This window comes from Sinocyclocheilus rhinocerous, unplaced genomic scaffold, assembly GCF_001515625.1.
Source record: "Sinocyclocheilus rhinocerous isolate Xijiao unplaced genomic scaffold, SAMN03320098_v1.1 scaffold688, whole genome shotgun sequence".
Taxonomy (NCBI): domain Eukaryota; kingdom Metazoa; phylum Chordata; class Actinopteri; order Cypriniformes; family Cyprinidae; genus Sinocyclocheilus; species Sinocyclocheilus rhinocerous.
The window spans coordinates 2,127,654-2,138,472 of record NW_015651641.1 but is presented as its reverse complement, the minus strand read 5'-3'; the positions used below and the strand labels follow the sequence as shown (position 1 = coordinate 2,138,472).

The 10,819-nt window shown below is 38.8% G+C and overlaps 2 protein-coding genes across 2 annotated transcripts in view; both read right to left on the bottom strand.

The window, feature by feature from the left end:
• The window catches only part of LOC107713368 (protein unc-13 homolog B-like), a 29,935-nt gene extending 21,855 nt beyond the window's left edge, over window positions 1-8,080 (bottom strand). Inside the window, exons 1-10 of the mRNA XM_016518856.1 lie at window positions 7,840-8,080; window positions 7,664-7,686; window positions 6,607-6,653; window positions 6,312-6,390; window positions 5,937-5,942; window positions 5,155-5,229; window positions 4,844-5,063; window positions 3,814-4,041; window positions 3,510-3,651; window positions 2,310-2,479 (exon numbers count right to left, since the gene is read on the bottom strand). Of these exons, the coding sequence (XP_016374342.1) occupies window positions 2,310-2,479; window positions 3,510-3,651; window positions 3,814-4,041; window positions 4,844-5,063; window positions 5,155-5,229; window positions 5,937-5,942; window positions 6,312-6,390; window positions 6,607-6,653; window positions 7,664-7,686; window positions 7,840-8,065 (1,216 nt within the window). The 5' untranslated portion in view covers window positions 8,066-8,080. The remainder of the gene's footprint in view (window positions 1-2,309; window positions 2,480-3,509; window positions 3,652-3,813; window positions 4,042-4,843; window positions 5,064-5,154; window positions 5,230-5,936; window positions 5,943-6,311; window positions 6,391-6,606; window positions 6,654-7,663; window positions 7,687-7,839) is intronic.
• A 22-nt stretch (window positions 8,081-8,102) lies between these two features.
• On the bottom strand, window positions 8,103-10,198 carry LOC107713279 (uncharacterized). The gene is made up of 2 exons (XM_016518736.1): window positions 8,198-10,198; window positions 8,103-8,117 (listed from the first exon to the last, which is right to left on the bottom strand). Exons 1-2 carry the CDS (start codon window positions 10,196-10,198, stop codon window positions 8,103-8,105), a joined length of 2,016 nt encoding a protein of 671 aa, XP_016374222.1.
• Window positions 10,199-10,819: the final 621 nt, after the last annotated feature.

Here is a 10,819-nt window from a genome sequence, read left to right as displayed (position 1 = left end):
TTGCTCAGTTTGGCCAGCTCTAGGAAGAGTCCTGGTTGTTTCAAACTTCTTCCATTAAGGGTAACAGAGACTACATGCTTCTGTGACCCTTCAATGAAGCAGAATTTTTTTCTGAACTCTTCCACAGATGTGTGGCTTGACACAAAACCTGTTTCTGAGCTCTACAGGCAGTTCTTTTGACCTCAAGGCTTGGTTTTTGCTCTGATATGCATTATCAGCTGTAAGACGTGTGCCTTTCCAAATCATACTCATTCAATTGAATTTGCCTCAGGTTAACTTCACTCGAAGTGTAGTAATATCTACAAGCAAAATTAATGCTCCTGAGCTAAATATCAACTGTCCCAGATATTTTTTATTTTTAATAAATTTGCAAAGATGTTAAAAACTTGTTTTTTTGCTTGACAATTATGGTGTATGGAGTGTAGATTGTTGTGGAAAAAAAACTAATTTAAAGAAGTTAACATAAGGCAGCAACAAAACAAAATGTGAAAAAAAATGAAGGGGTATGAATACATTCGCAAGGCACTGTATAAATACATTGAGACCACTGAACTTAGTGATTGCTATCGGAATGTGAAGAAACTTTCAACCAGCATAAACATTTTTTTTTTTTGATCACCTACCCTGCCTTTAATTCATGTTAATTCACAAGCACAGCCAACATGAAATAATACATAGGCTGATCATCATGACAGCGCCTCCTGTGTTTATACAGCACATATTTTATTACTTCCGTCTGCACTGGCGGATGTACATGTTCCAGAACAGCAAACAGAATCAAACTTCATGAGAATCATTTTGGTTCTAATACTTGCTTCACTAGTGGTACAAATTGTAACTAAATCTGAATAATCTTCAAATAAATGAAAATCAAAAGAATCTGTGCGCTACAAAGATGCTTTAGCCCATGTTCTTAAGCTTGATTTTATAAAACTGCACTAAAAATTAAACTATATAAAAAAAAATTCATTAAACATTAAAATTTAAAATATTTGGCATAAGCAATGTTTATTCAAAGTAATATTGTTTATTATCCAAACAGTAAGATAATTGCAGTTACCAAGCCAGTTTTATATTTAGATTTTCAGTTTTCAAGCATGGCAGAGAGGTTTTCCACAAAGGACCAAACATTCAGCCACAATGACAGCACACAGTGTCATCTCAGGTGATGTTTCGCTCTTACGGCTAGTTTACACTGACACAACAAGTACCAGCATATACCAAATTTTGTTGAACATTACAATTGTTTCATTCCAACATTCTGAATCTAATAGCCAATTTTAAAATGACTGAAATGCTGCCAGTTGTTGGCACAGTGAAGTCAAGTTCTTGCATATCCTGCGCTTCCCTGAATTTCTACATTATTGCAGAGAGATCAAGGACAAGGTGCGGCCTGGACACTAAAGCCTAAAAACAAAAACAAAAAAACAAAAAGAAAGGCATAAGAACATACAAAACACAAGCCGAGCGCTTACCGAGGTTGTACCAGACGTCCATTTCTCCACTCAGCGTGCGAACCTCAATGATGCTTTGGCCCAGGAAGTCATCAGATTCCCTCTTCAAACGCTGCTTCACACGCGACTTTATGTCGTCATCTTCATCCCAAACACGAACTTTGATGCGATCAGAGGAGTTGTGGCATTCACTGGAAGACAACACAGATCTTCACAAACTATGTGCATCTCATTTTGAAGGCTGCACCCTCCGGAGGTTACATTTGTCAGCCACATACATCAAGAATGTCTTATTTAAGAAAAGTAAACATAAATTTTAGTATTATTCCTTGCGAGTCGTTTTTTGCTTTTGGAAATTTTTGGTAACTTTTTTTTGAAGAACCAATTCTTACTATTAACTAACTGCTTATTAGCATGCATATTACTAAGATATTGGCTGTTTATTAGTACTTATAAAGCACAAATTAATGCCTTATTCTGCATGACCATATTTTAGATCCTTAATCGACATTCAGCCACAATGACAGCACACAGTGTCATCTCAGGTGATGTTTCGCTCTTACGGCTAGTTTACACTGACACAACAAGTACCAGCATATACCAAATTTTGTTGAACATTACAATTGTTTCATTCCAACATTCTGAATCTAATAGCCAATTTTAAAATGACTGAAATGCTGCCAGTTGTTGGCACAGTGAAGTCAAGTTCTTGCATATCCTGCGCTTCCCTGAATTTCTACATTATTGCAGAGAGATCAAGGACAAGGTGCGGCCTGGACACTAAAGCCTAAAAACAAAAACAAAAAAACAAAAAGAAAGGCATAAGAACATACAAAACACAAGCCGAGCGCTTACCGAGGTTGTACCAGACGTCCATTTCTCCACTCAGCGTGCGAACCTCAATGATGCTTTGGCCCAGGAAGTCATCAGATTCCCTCTTCAAACGCTGCTTCACACGCGACTTTATGTCGTCATCTTCATCCCAAACACGAACTTTGATGCGATCAGAGGAGTTGTGGCATTCACTGGAAGACAAGATCGATCTTCACAAACTATGTGCATCTCATTTTGAAGGCTGCACCCTCCGGAGGTTACATTTGTCAGCCACATACATCAAGAATGTCTTATTTAAGAAAAGTAAACATAAATTTTAGTATTATTCCTTGCGAGTCGTTTTTTGTTTTTGGACATTTTTGGTAACTTTTTTTTGAAGAACCAATTCTCACTATTAACTAACTGCTTATTAGCATGCATATTACTAAGATATTGGCTGTTTATTAGTACTTATAAAGCACAAATTAATGCCTTATTCTGCATGACCATATTTTAGATCCTTAATCGTACCCGGTACCTAAACATAACCACTTTACTAACTATTAATAAGCAGCAAATTAGGAGTTTATGGAGGCAAAAGTCATAGTTCATAGTTAATTACTAGTGAGAACTGATCCCCAAACTAAAGTGTGACCCAATTTTTTTTCTTACTTTGGAATGTAATGGTTAATGAAATGACTTGACTACATGACTTTCCAGTCTGGAGGAGTCAACACTAGTTTCCAGTAGCCGGTCTACAGATTTTGGTCAGTCAAAAGCATTGAAAATCACAGCTTCCGCATCCATTCCTGTCAAAGGATTTCCAACATGTTTTACAGCACATATTGTTTTCATTCGTCATGCGTCTTCTAGCAATGTGACGCATGTTTCTGCATATTTGGAACTTGAAAGTCTGGTAGTGAATGATGTGTATCATTAGTTTATGATGCCCAGTCTGTAACTATTTACTGTAACTATTTACAAAGTTGCCAAATGATGCCTAGTGTTTTAAAAATCTGATAGAATAGTTGTGTAGTATATTCCAGTCTTAAGATACAACTAGACTGAATAATATTGAAAACAGGCCAGTGGTTCAACCACAGCCTGTTCACTCAGACAAGTTTATTCCACTTCTGAAAAGAGACTGGATCAAAAACTGGGTGACAGCCTAGGGCAACAAAGGAACCAAGAGTGGCACTTCAAATCAAAGAGAAGGTCTCTGATTGGTCGAATTATACTTACAAATGAAACTTTTCCTCCCAGACAGGATTGAGGTTGCCGTAGATCGTCTTGGTCCTCTTTTTGGTTTTACCCACCTGGACGGTCACGTAGGGGTCACTGGAGCCAGTCTTATCTTTAGCCTGCAGTCCTTGAGCACAGACAACTATAAGCGAGACAGATTAGAAGACGGGAAGTCATTAAGGTATAGAGGAAAATTTGCATTGTGCATCATTTTAGAATGACTTTTAAATGGCTGAATTTAACTTGAGTAAAAATGGAATTACATATCCAGGAAAATGGCAATGTAAATGATCAGTTTTTGAACCTGTGATGGTGATCTTGGCTGACCACTTGGACGTTCCATCCAGGACGCTCTGCTTGATGGTCTTCATCTGCTGAGCATGGATGGCCTTGCTGACCACAAATACATCTCGGATGACCTCAAAGATCTCAGGCTTGTTCCTCTCACGGATCTTCATGCGATCCTTCATGGCCATGATGATGTTCTGAGTGCGGTCCTCAGCACCATGTTTGGAGCTCTTTTCAGCCGCGCCTGAACAAAAGAGTTAACGATGGTTAACAGCATTTTGTGTGCAGCACCAGTATGTCTTAAATACTCAGGGCACCGTATCGCCATATGCACTGGTAGTACCAAGCTCCTGTACTTGCTTGCAGCAGCAGCAATAATCTACAACTACAGCAATAACCAACAGCAGCAACAATTCAGCAGCAGCGTAGCAGATCTATTCTGCCAAGATCAAATACATTAACATTGCAATATCCATCAACATGCTAAAATCTTCTGAGAGTTGTCATGATTTAAATATATATCAATCAAAAGTAAGATAAAAAAAATTAATTCATTAAATCAATTACTCATGTAATTGTTTTAATTACTTTATAATGGAATTCTACAATTAAAGCACTTGAATGTAATGTCCTCCATGTCCTATTTGCAAAAACTCCTCTGTATCAAAACTATGGCAAGCTCATAAATCCAATAAACACCCTGTCTTACAAAATATACGTGTGTGATGATTATTTTACGGTGAGCATCACCTCTAAATAATTTACTTAATTTTGGCTAATGGACCTGTCAACAAGGGAGATGTCACTGAAGGAAGTCCATTTGGGTAAATGAGTTCAACAGGGCAGATGTCAAATATAGAGAGGAATGTAAAAAAAATAGAGTGAGCTTCTGTCCTACCAAAACAAAGGAGACTTTCATTGAAAGCACCAGTAACCCAGGCTGTGTCCGAAACTCCACAAATGTGGCCTTCTCGGGCAGTAGATGAAGGTAGGAAGCGGTCAAGCAAGTCTGTTGATTCAGACATAGCACAGGTGCTCATACTTACGCTGCAGGCAGTCTGCATTCAGCAGCTCCTGACACTTCTCGTGACATTTGACCCCGCACTCCGTGCAGCGCATGCCCTGCCGAGCGATGCCCCAAAGAAGCCCCTCACACTCGTAACAGTAGGTGGGCGTTGTGGCGGTCCACACCTCAAAGTTGTGAGGTGTTGTACAAGAAATGGGGTAGATTAAAGCTTGTAGCGTTTTTTTATACACATGGTTCTTCTGTAGAAGTGAAAGAGTTGGGGATAAAAGTGAACAAACATTTATTTCGAAAATATTTATTTCATATTGTCAGAAACAAAGTTCAACGAACCAGTTCCTCATCTTTTATGGAGGAGCGTGAGGCCATCGCAGATGCAATGCCAGCCTTCCTGGCTTGGACCAGAGACTATCATACAAAGAACAGATGTTAGTGCAAAACAACATAAAATCGCATAGAAACAGAGGTCAGAAACCAAGTGGAAACCAGATGTCAAAAATAAACATCTAAGCAAGAGAGCAACAACCTAGAACTTCAAAACTAGAGGTGGTGACTATGGGAGTCCCAGAAATCAAAGGGGAAACCAATGTCTGTGCAGTAAAGGAACAAGGGGTTAATGAAGAAACCAAACCATTACTGGTAAGCCTAGGTATGAACGGAAGCATCTAAAACACCCTTCTTTAAAGCAGCCTTTTGAAAGTGATGGCCCAAACATGTTGATGCATGTCGGAGGAAAAGTAAGTAAACTAAAAAAAAGTAAACCAATGAAAAGAACCATTTTTTGCTAGCTTGCTTGTACAGTATATCAATTAAGGTTGAAGTGGTTTGCAAATACATTCATTGAGTATAAAATAAATGTTTTATTGTAATACCAGAATCATATTACATATCATAATATAGTGTTTATGATATTAGCAGAAGTAAAGTTTTAAATACCGTTTTCCATATATATTTTAACAATTACAATATCTTTGTAACATCCTACTTTTACATTGTCATGTTTTCTAGCTGTGTATTTGCAAACTATTACAGCAATACTGATCCTGTGGATGCAGTATTATCTTGATATACACAAAAAAGAAGGTTCAGTCATATGGGTTATTCTGAAAACTTACCATAGCCTGACCATGCAGAATGAATGCATTCAAAAGAGTTGAAGAGGTTTAATTTTACGTTTTTCATGGGGAGGAGAGAGATCAGAGAGTTTTACTTCACTTCATATCTTTCTGAACTTAAATTTATAAAGGTTGTCATTGATCATTTATGAAACCTAAAATTGCTCATATTCTGAAGTTTTTGTCTGAACCAGATTTGGCAAATTAATATTGTCTTTATTTCATGTTATAAGATTGAACAAGTAATATTTCAGCAAGATTTGGATTGATGCTGTTCCTTTTGGAGAAAAATACCATGTTGAGAATTATAACAGAAATATATATAGCTTTTCTTGATTTTAATTTAAGGTGAGGCCACATGGAAAGAGTACTTACCACATCGCTAACCAGAGGAATAGCTTTTTTCTTGCGCAGGTCTGGCATACTGTCAATTCCAAATATTCCACTCCCATTTCTGTGGATATCAACACTTTGTAAAGGAGTATTTTCCACGCTTAATAATTAATACACAGGCATTGAACACGTTAATATAATGTCACTAACTTCTCATAAATAATTCTGTATTTTCATAAATACTTTCATAACAAAAAAAGAGAAAAAGTTAAATACTGCATTAATAATGCAACTCCTCTTAATATCAACTATCAATAATGCTTAAAGAGAAACTTACCCAGCTTTAATCCAAGCATGTCTTGAATTATCTCCATTTTCTTTGCCCTATGGCATCAAGAACACAGTTTAGATCAATCAATGTGTGCAAGGGAAGTAATAAAACTTGAGCAAAACCTAAGCTAAATGCAGAGGACACACGATTGGTTCAGTTTCACCAAAAGGTCTGAGAAAGCAAACCAAAATAAGACAACCAAAATGACTTTACATTGAAGATGAAGTCCTTGTTGATGGAAATGCTTAAAAATCTGATCCAAATGACTGACATGCAACTCATGAGATCAGAGCAAAATCAATGAAAGGGGAAAATAGAAATCAACTTTTGAAAGTACACACACACTCTTGTAGTGCACAGTAAAAATGGTCAGCTAATTGGGGTTAAACCCCTAAGTTTGTTATCAACTATCAGGATAATTATATGAACACACCCAAAAAAAAACAAAAAAACACTTTCCACTTGACAGAAATGAGTGAAACCCTGACAAACATTCAGCAAACTGTCCCTGTGTTTTCCATCTGAGGTGAACCATTTTTGTTTTACAAAATGGCATGAGCATTCTTCCTCAGATAAATGGAACTACAGCTGGATAGCTGTGTTTTCCATCTGAGGTGAACCATTTTTGTTTTACAAAATGGCATGAGCATTCTTCCTCAGATAAATGAAACTACAGCTGGATAGCTGGAGTTCCCCAAGGGCATGCGGTATGTTTCAACTGCTTTTAAAAGCAATAACGTAGCAAGACAAAGACCAGCATTTCAAATTATTAATCATTTAAAAAGATGGCAAATCACATTAAAGCAAAACAAAACAGAACCAAACAACACATGTAACCATTAAAAGACAAAACATTGAGTGTTAACGTCAGAAGTCTTCTGTATTTGACAGAAGATACAGCAAACGTATCGCAAGTAGCGGGCGGCCTCATACATGGATTATATGGTCCAAAAAATAATGCATTCAAATTAACTTTGGATGAAAGACAAAGAAAAACTGGCGTTAATAAAAAAAAAATAAAAATGAAATAACGACTGACAATTGACCAAAACATAACCACAACCTGATAATCTTCCCTGCTTCCCTCTGTAAGACAGAGCAGGACAATAAAGAAAAAAGAAAAGAACAATTGATAAACAGTATTAAATGAGCAAAGATTCACAGAAGTAAGAAATTTTTGTTCAGCTTACATTTATAACTAACCAAAAACAAAGAAAATTTTTTACAAATTTTTTGTACCTCGTTTAAATTCCTCTTCAGAGAAAGTGTCCTTTGAGGCATTGGCAATCCTGGATAATCTATGCCGATGTCTCTTCTCTTTGAGCACACGTTGAATATTGGCAAGGCACTTCTGGTGATGAGGGTCTTCAAGGGCAGGTTCATTGTCAAGACTATGCTCCGCCTGTTTTGCATTAACATCTGTCTCTAGTGTTCCTGAATTGGTGCCCTCTGGACTTATTTCCATATTACCCGAGCCAAATGCCATTTGTTGAGCATAAGAATCAACAATCCCTGAACTCAGATCCACATGTTTTGGGCTAAGCTCTGGAATACACTGCAGATTGGAAAGCTTCTGATCTGTTAGAGGTTCCCCTACAGTATCTGAGTGGTCTGCTGCATAGTATTCAGTTGGAGTATGTAATTCCTGCAATTCCTTCCCATGAAAAGAGGCTTCGATGCCTTTTTGAGGAGACACACTGAGATCTGAAGTTGCGCCGTCAATAGGTACAACAGTCTCTACATTTGAGTCACCAAATGTGGTGCTATCCTCCTCAAGGTCATTGGATTTGTAGGTACTTGGGATTACTTGGGACTTGGGACACTGCGGTTCAGGTGTATCAAGCTCTGTCAAGGCTCCCCTTAGAGTGGAATGGAAGGTCAGCATGGCTTTACTTATCTTTACAACATCATAGCCTAGATTAGGTGGCTGCGACTCTTCAGTGTCCGTATTTTCAGAGTAATCTGGGTCATACTGATCCTCAGACACATCTGGGCAAACCCCTTTAGGCCAGTCTTTCTCAGAATCCATATCACCGAGGCAATGCTCGCAAGAGGAGTGTAGATTTTGGCAACCATCATCATAGTCTGTCATTCCAACAGTTGAACAACTAAGGCTTCGGGATGGCCCACTACACGATTCATCGGCATATGCGTCCATGGTGTGGTATCCAGAACTCCGGGAGTACACACAATTTGATGTGCAGTCACAGCCAATGTCACTGACAATTTGATTCTTAGGATGTCTCCAATCTACAACACTGGATGAACTAGATGGGGAGACATTATGGTTTCCAAACAGTAGAGATAGGTGTTCAGAGCTGCTACGTGATGAATGATTGGTTTCGCCACCATTATACCTGTACCATGTATCTGGGCGTCCAACATTTTCCAATTCGTCTGCGCTGTTCTGGCAGGAGCAGTAATCATCCTCACTCCATCTAGTGTCTCCACTCCATCCTCCTTCTCCACTCACGCTCAACTGCATTTCCAAACGTCTCCAACCACTGTTCTCTTGGTCAGTCTCCCTAGAATAATAACTTCCTTCTTGATCTCGACTCTTAGAACTGTGACCTGAGGATAAGGAACTAGTGCTTGTAAGCTCTTGCCCATGAAGATGACAGTAGCTGGACTTCTTAAATCTGGAACAGGGTGCATCCAAGTTGTCAGAAGTCTTGGGATTGTGTAACTTGGTTCTTCTTGGTACATCTCGGTAATCCGTTTCCACATCCCACCCTGACATGTTCGGTCTGGCCGTTAGAGGTCTACCTTCATTCTTCTCCAATTCTCTATGCTTTATTACTGGGCTATTATTTCTACTTTGTGAGAGAGCATTTATTACTGGGCTATTATTTCTACTTTGTGAGAGAGCAATGGCATTCTCCCTACCTGGGTTTCTTTGATGAGCCACAAGTCTTTGAGGTGACGGATTCCCTACAGCACCAACTGAATACAGCTCCTCAATTTCCAACAGTACAGCATCTACACAGCAAGACACCTCATCTACTGAGCCACTTACAGACGTCAAGTATTGTCTTAAATCTGATATCTCCTCTTGGATTTTATTAATCCCCTGCAGCTCCTTCAAAATGTGCTCCACTATGGTGCTTGACCCTCCTTCTCTTTTCTTGTCCTTGTCACTGTCCCTACTTTGGCTTGGTTTATTATCCATGGCACCTCTTCCCTCTACACATCCACTGTCTTCTGCTTGGTCTTTGGGCTTTAATCCTTTCATTCCCATGATGGATGGAATTGTGATACTGCCATCACTTTTACGCCTCCCCTGCCCAGTAACGGTACTCTTGGAGGTTTTGGTATGACTTTCAAAACTACGTTGAGTTGAAAGACTACACTCATGAGTAGAGGGATCTCTCTTAATGCCACAGATGAACATGTCATCCTCTATCTCCAGGGGAGAGTGCTGGGAGTCATAGGCAGTGTACTCCCCTGATCCCTGGAGGAATTTCTGAATCTTCTTGCGTAGGCTCCGACTGACCTTGGGACTCTTTTTGCCAAGGTCTCTTTTCTTAGACATTCTTTGCTGAAGTTCACCCAACTCATTTGTTTCATCTTGCTCATTGGAAAGACTCCATGATAACATCCCTTAGAATGGGGTGTGCCTCAGGTGATGACCAGAACCTTGAAGTTCCGGTGCATGTGATTACAAAGCTGTTTCATTTCACCTACAGTACACGAGGAAGTGTTTTTCAGTCAAAATCATAACAGGGCTTCAGGCACATCTGACATTTGAGGACTATGACATACATAGATTATTAAAACAGACATATCAATTACACTGCAGTATATTGCAAAGAATTACATCAGTTCAATATAGGCATGCACAATCCATGTAAAATAATCAACATGGCCATTCAGTCTTTTGCACTTCTTGATGCTATTGTTTGGCTCTAAAACCTAGTAAGCTGTCTACAGAGGCACTCCCAATGTGAAGGCCTTTCCAAAATGTAGGCACCTTAACTGTGCAGCCTATAAAAATACTTCAGTTTAGTCTAATTCTAAGGCATCAGGAATGCTATTTGTGTGACACAATCGAGTTGCTGCCCCGGTATGTCATTCCAAATCATTTGGTTAGGATGCCACCATCGAAGTCAACGCACTAGCTTTTGGAACAAAGCTTATGACCACATATTTCATTACATACTATTGTAGCGTCTGGACCAATCAAACACACAATTTTTCATTTGATTTAACAAATCAGTTA

What these genes read in the sequence shown, in the direction of transcription:
- LOC107713279 (XM_016518736.1), bottom strand. Translation starts at nt 10,198, where the DNA reads ATGTTATCATGGAGTCTTTCCAATGAGCAAGATGAAACAAATGAGTTG.